The 6,925-nt window shown below is 53.6% G+C and overlaps 1 protein-coding gene across 1 annotated transcript; it reads left to right on the top strand.

Moving 5' to 3' along the window:
• Positions 1 to 635: 635 nt before the first annotated feature.
• Positions 636 to 6,718, top strand: NOBOX (NOBOX oogenesis homeobox; the record flags this gene model as incomplete). The annotated part of the gene is made up of 8 exons (XM_081283342.1): positions 636 to 672; positions 2,311 to 2,880; positions 3,195 to 3,301; positions 3,670 to 3,770; positions 4,009 to 4,094; positions 4,310 to 4,526; positions 5,027 to 5,331; positions 5,953 to 6,718. The coding sequence occupies 8 exons, from the start codon at positions 636 to 638 to the stop codon at positions 6,249 to 6,251; spliced, it is 1,722 nt and encodes a 573-aa protein (XP_081139468.1). The 3' UTR covers positions 6,252 to 6,718.
• Between the last annotated feature and the right edge of the window lie 207 nt (positions 6,719 to 6,925).

Genomic DNA, 6,925 nt, shown 5'->3' with positions numbered 1-6,925 from the left:
CCTTCTTTTCCAATAAAACTGAGGTAGCAACTGGGTGGAAACGTGACAAGGACGGAAGGAAGCTCTGAACATGAAGGGCCTTCACTGTGGGACTTCGGGGCTGATTCATCCTGAGGCTCAGAGACAGCCTACTGACCAGGAAGGAGAGAAGGACAAGTCAGCATTTGAGGATCCCTAGATGGTTCTAGAAGTCATCCTCCACCGCCCGACGGAAGGGTTCAGGAGGAAATCATAATCAAGTTCATTACCAAGTGTGCCTAGGGCATGGGTGAGCCCAGCACCGCACCTCGTGCTTGGAGACCCCCAGTGGTTTTGCTGTCTTGCCCCTCTTCTCCCCGCCCGCCTCAGCTTTGGGCGGAGGGGAGGGGTCCTGACGCAGCACCTGGGCTCCTCAAGCCCCCTGGGCCTGCGGGGGAGGGGAGCAAGGGGCGCAGCGCTCCCAGCTCCCAGACCCTGCAGCTGTCCGGGCGCGGAGCCTCCGGGGTCGGCCTCGCCCTGGGGGTGGGGGTGAGGGGATGCGCGCTCGAGCTGCAGGCCTGGCTCGTGCAAGCTCTGCACACCTGCCCGCCGGCGAGGCTTCATTAAGCCGCGCCTGTGCAGCCCCAGCCGGCGGCCGCGGCGCGGGAGTCCACGCCATGGAGCCCAGGGAGGATCCCTGCAGGGAACCGCTGGGTGAGCGCGCAAGGGGTTCGAGCTTGGGGGGCTCTCTGAGGCCCGGGGTCCTCTGGCCACTTCGCCCGCTTTAGACGACCTAAGAGCTTGGGTAGCTGGTGCGCTGTAGTGGGGCAGGAGGTGACCGCAGACCTCCCTGACTAGGGGTTCAGATCTCCCACTGCACAGGTGACAAAACGCTGGGCTGGGCTGACGCCCGTCACTTTTCTTCCAGGGCAAATCACTCCAAGTTGACATGTAAGTGGTTTAGCGCTCCTGGGTTCAATCCCTGGTACCAAAAAAAAAAAAAAAAAAAAGAGAGAGAGAGAGAGAGAGAGAGTCATGTTTGTTGAGCACCTACTCTGTATCTGTACCAGGTTGATTGCTACACTACAGGCACTACGAAAACGCCATTAAGCTAATTTGCACCTCCTTGCCCACATCTCCATCCAACCTTGTCCCTTTAACCCCCGTGGCTGCGCACCCTCTATACCAGCTTCAGACAGGCTCCTGCACTTCAGGCCTGTTGTGTGTCCCAGGAAACAACTTGATAAAGCACCTGAGCCAGAATTTACCCTCCTGCTTTGCATATTGTTAGAAAATAATTTCTTAAGACATTACAATGTATGATGCAATTCCATTCAAATAACAGTGGCCTTTATCTAGTTAACATTTATTTACAAAATTTTGCAATTTCGTTGGAAATGATACAGCAGGTCCCTGGACCTGGACCGTAGGTATGTGTAAGTCATGAGTAAGCCCAGTTATGAGTAAGTCCGGAAGTGAAGGGGAGTGTTGGGTGACCCTGGAGAGAACTTGTGCCCTCTATGCTATTTGATCTTACGCTAATTACTCAAGTTTCTAATCCTCATGTCTTCATATGGGAGAAGTGCCTTCCTCACCGGGGTTAAATGCACACTGTACTAAGCTTTGAAAGGCGCTAACTCAGCCTTATGCCTGGACCATGGTAAGCTCTGGATGAATCAGTCAGCTAGAAGAAAGGAAGGCAAGCTTAAAGGATTCCAAATGGGCTCCTTTTCCCTCACCTGTAAAGGGAGGGTTGGCCTGGGCAGAGGGGAGAAATATGGGGACACTGGGAGGAAGTGGAGGTGCATGGGATTGGGGAGGGCTGGCAGGGAGAGTGGGTGCTAGGGAAGGGGAGGGTTCCTGCCTGTCCTTCCTGTTACCTCCTTTGACCTCCCTACCTGAGCTCTGGAACCCATCTTAACCTGCCTTGTCACTTCTGCTGGCAGTCATGTCTGGGTTCCAGTCTCAGGTGAAGCAGAATTCTAATCAATCTGTTTCTCTTCCTAGTCTGCCCTCAGCCCCACCGTAGTCCCTTAGAAATACCTGAACAGATGGCTGTCCCTCGAACTCCTGGTATCTGGGGGGAAAAATGGGGAAGAAGCATCCTAAATTAGGATTACTCTCCTAGCATGGGCTAAGGCCCTCTTAGAGCTATATATGTTTGTTTACATTTTCCAAAGCAGTTGGATTATCTAATCCTTTACAACCATAAAATTAAGAAGGGAAGTCTGGAATTAGGGCCTCCTTTGATAGGTAGACAGATGAAAACTTAGGATCCAACAACAGGTCCACTGTAGAGCAGAAAGCAGCATGTCCTTGGAGCCCAGACTCCTGCTTCTACCTGGGGCTGAGGTCAGTGGCTGCTGCTTCCCACAGGCCAGGAAGGTGGAGGCCAGTCCCTGACTGATGAACTGGAGGAGGAACCGAAGCAGGGGTCAGCCCCCCAAACTCAGGACACCCTGAAAAAAGAGCTGCCACCCCCCTGTGCCATCTCAGGAGAGGAGCCGCCTCCAGAGCCCACTGGAGAACCGACTCGTGCTAATGCCAGGCGCGTGTGCCAGCCATCCAGTTCCAGGGCTGTCCACAAAGACAGACAGAACCCAGGCAGACCCCAGTCTCAGGGGCAAGGCTCTTCCCTCTTAGCACGACAGGCAAAGACAGTAAAGAGACCGGCTTCCCCAGGCCCTGGTAAACACAAAAAACCCAATGCCACGGATCCGGCCTCAACATCACTGCTCAGTGTTGCTAAGTCATCCTGTGCCACTCACAACCCTGTGCCTTGTGGGTCAGGCCGGGGCCCCTGCCACCTGGCCAACCTCCTCAGCACATTGACCCAGAACAGCCAAAACGCAGACCAGAAGAAGGGGCCCCCAGAAGTGAACTGCCAAGTTCGGAAAAAGACTCGAACCCTCTACCGTTCAGGTAAGCCGTTTGTATATCACTTTGTCCTGGATCTCTCTTGACCCCACAGCAGTGCCTTTGGCCCCAAGAGGAAGGCTAGGTTGTCTCAGCAGAAAGCAAGCTTGGGACCAGGACGAAGGGTCAGGATGGCAAACCCCGCACAGGTCTCAGACATGACGCCCGAGAGAGAATGGCTGGCCCACTGGGGAACTTAGCTGCAAGGCTCTTGGGGCAGGAACAGTGGTCCTATCTGCTGGAGACACCTGGTAGGCATCTCTTCTTCTCTCTTGCCATGTCACTGTGATTGACTTCCTCCTGCCCATTTCTTCTTGCAGACCAGCTGGAAGAGCTAGAGCGAATGTTCCAAGAAGATCACTACCCTGATGGTGACAAGCGCCGGGAGATAGCCCAGACGGTGGGGGTCACTCCCCAGCGCATCATGGTAAAGGGGGCTGGTTAACCAGCAGGGGTAGGAGGTTGCTGAGAAGCTACCCATTGGAATTCCTGTGGGTTAGGGCACGTGCTCAGCCTCAGTGTGCAGGGAGGCTAAAGTTGGGTCTCTGAGGTGGTGCCTTTCCGCGGGCTTCTAATAGTGCTGCTGCCATGTACTATCAGAAGAAGAAAGAGGTGCAGAGGCCTTGGTTGTTAAACCAAGTGGACAGGCAGGCTTCCGAAGCAAAGTGGTGACAGGACCTCCCACCCTTATGTAGCCATGCACCGTGTTGACTGATGTCTCTGCTGGCAGATGTCCCTGGACTCTAGTTTCTCCTCCCCCCTTCCTCAAGTTCTCCAAGTATCTTTACCCCATAGGTGTGGTTCCAGAATCGCCGGGCAAAGTGGCGAAAAGTTGAGAAGTTGAATGGGAAAGAAAATGAGGACAATCCTGAAGCTCCTGCCAGCAGCCAGTGCAGGTGAGGAACCCTCTGGACCTTCCAGTAGGTAGAAGTGGAAGCCAAACTGGATCCTGGGATCTTGAAGGGGCAAGCGTTGGAAGCTGGGTGTCAGGCCTGGGGTTGTTGCTAGAGTTTGTGACTGGCCAGTGTCTGACAGGAGGCAGAGTTTATGGATTTGGTATCCCTCTGTGCTCTGAGATGCTTTTCTAAATCCAGAGACCACCAGAGCTTCAGAGTCCCTTTTCTCTGCCTCCAGCTCTACAGAAGAGCCCCCACTTCCCACGCCCATGGACGGGGAGTCTGGCCCCTTCCCTGCAGAGCCCACTCTGGATACCTTTCCAGGTGAGCTCCTACCTTCAGAGGGTTCACTTGCCCAAGAAAGGTCTTTGCCCTTCAGAGGGTCCTTGCCCAAGAAATGGGAATGGGACAAAGCTCTCCAGGGTTTGGGGCCAGAGGAGCCCATTCAGGGGACCCTGGGCTTCACACAGGTCTGTCATTCCACAGTCCCAGGTCTGCCTGGCTGTCTTCTTAAGTCCTTCCTTGACTTCTGTTCCTAGAGCCCCCTCTGCTGATGATGTCCGACCAGACTCTGGCACCCATCCAACAGAGCGAGGGTACTCAGAGGGTGGTGACCCCACCACTCTTCAGTCCCCCACCTGTTCGAAGAACCAACTTTCCTTTTCCCCTGGGCCCTGTGCACACCCCCCAACTGATGTCTCTGCTGGCAGATGTCCCTGGTAGTGAGAGCAGTCCCACTGGATCCTGGGGGACAAGGTATGGGACCTAAGAGGGAGAGAGACCTGATTTATTATGGGAGGGATACAAAGGAGGAAAACTCAGACCTTGAGAGGGGGGAAGGGCTGCGATGAGCAAGGAATAGTACATGTGATGGGAATTAAAAGGGTAAGTGAGAACTGGGCTGTGGCCCAGTGGTACAGGCTCACCTGGCAGGTGTGAGGCCCTGGGTTGGATTCTCAGCACCTCATATAAATAAATAACTAAAATAAAGGTCCATCAACAACTATATATATATATATATATATATATATATATATATATATATTTTAAAAAGTGGATTTGGAGTAGGAATGACCTAGGATATTGTTGCAATGAAACAGAAAGAAAGAGGACAGGCAGGAGCACTGGGGGGGGGGGCGGGAAGCAGTGTGGGGTGCCCACAGAGCTGGGGGGAGGAAGTCAGAAGGTCTCGCCTACTGTGCGGCAAGAAGCAGGCCACCTCTGGACCTCACTACACATTCCTCTGTCCCCCACAGCATCTCCTCACCACCCATCTGCTCGTATCTGGAAGACCCGGAAGCCCAGGATTACCCACAAAGCAGCCAGCCGGGACCGTTCCAGTTCCCCCAACCTCCACAGACTCAGCTTTTCCAACCTCCCCAGCCCCAGTTTTCATACCTGCCTCCCTTCCCCTTCCCCATGCCCAGTTCACTGACCTTTCCACCACTGGAAGACCCCCTCTTTATGTTTCCTTGTGGTCCCAGTGGGGGCATGTCACAGGGCTACTACTCAGGCCCTCCATCGGGGCAGATTCTGCTGCAGCCACCCGCGGGAAATGTGGGTGAGTTGGGGCTGGGAAAGAAGATCCTTTTATGACTGAGGAAGGTGCAGAGGCTCAGGCAGCCTCATTATCTGCAGGGTAGACTGAGGCAGGGCGTGCTTTTTACCTGTCCCAGCTCAGCTAGTTACAGGTCTCCTAAGTCTCAGTGTCCTGGACTTGGATGTGGGGACAAGAGTGCAGATCATTGAAGGACCTGGTGAGGATTAGAAATAATATGAGTAAAAGACACATGGCAGAGAGTAGATGGCAGCCTATGTCAGCATGTCACTAGTCCACCTGGACCTCAGAAGTCCCAGAAGCATCCACTCATTGAGAATTCTTGGGAAGGGGATGAAAGACCCATCCAGGTGGCCCCACTGTCCTTGCTGACTGCAAGAGACAGCACTTGGCCTGACCCAGGTCCACTCTGTGTCCATATTACCAAACCGATGAACCTGGAGCCCAGGAGCCTTCCTGGTCCTGAGGGGAGAGCTTGGTGCTAGTTTTTCCAAGACTTGCACTGGGGTCCTAAGCTGTGGTGCTGTGGATGGTAAAAGAGAATTCCTTCTAGTAGGCATTGAATGATGTTTGATGCTCTTTGTCCTGTCTAATCATTCCTATGTCTTTTGACCCTCCTCCCAGGTGCAGTGTCCTGGAGTGACCTCTGTTTGCCAGAACTGCCCTTCCCTGGTCCACTCTACCCACAGACACTGGGGCACCCCTCAGGAGCAGATGGCTATTTTCCTGATCTGTGTACAGCTCCTGGTGCTCAGGCAATGAGCAGGCAGCCTTCTCCAGGTCTTGACCCGCTGCCAGAAGGGGCCAGACCAGGAACTGGGCCCTTACTCGGCAAGGCACAAGAAAAGCAGCCTGTCTTCTCCCTGGAGCCGTCCACAGCATTGGAGGAGGTCAAAGAAGACAAGAATGGCTGTGCTCCCTAGCTGGAGTCGAAGAGTAGAAAGAGGGTCCTGGGCATGGGGGGGACAGGATTGGGGTACCTGCACAGGGGGTGCTGATGGAAGGGCTGGGAAGGATTCTGGGCTGGGTGGGATCGGATGCCTCCCCGGTGTGTGCTTGTCTTGCCGGGCATTAGAGAAGGAAGAGGGTTGGACCTGCCCTTCCCCCACACCTCTATGATGGTCCTGAAGAAAGGGGAGCCCAGGTTACTTGTGAATATTGTGTCAGTACGTTGTTTCCTTTCACTGCTGGACACTAAGCCTGAGGGCCACTGTAAGCAGTAAACTAGTCTACCTTGTGTTCTCTGATTGTGAGTCCTTCCCCTCAACCTAGGAGGAGTTCCGTTGCCTACCACTGACTAGTTGTTAGATGTAATTGTTCGGGAGTCCCCACTGGACATGATCATGTATTGTTCCTGGCTCCCCTAAAGGAGAAATTGGGCATCTTGAGCTCTTCCTTCAGTCCTGCCATTAAATCACGTTCTATTCACAAACCTAGATCTAAACCTGAGTCTGGGTTTGTCCCTAAAACTTGGGTCCTGTAGAACTAGCATTGCAAGAGAAGTCCAGGGGTGTTCAAAGCCAACTCTCCAGTGTTGCAAATTGTGACTAATTTCCCCAAAGCTCTTATCTGGGGGAGAGGATAAGAAGAAAGAATA

The sequence above is a fragment of the Spermophilus citellus genome (genome assembly GCF_964194105.1).
Source record: "Spermophilus citellus genome assembly, chromosome: 3".
In the NCBI taxonomy this organism is placed as follows: domain Eukaryota; kingdom Metazoa; phylum Chordata; class Mammalia; order Rodentia; family Sciuridae; genus Spermophilus; species Spermophilus citellus.
This window is presented reverse-complemented; position numbering and strand designations above follow the sequence as displayed.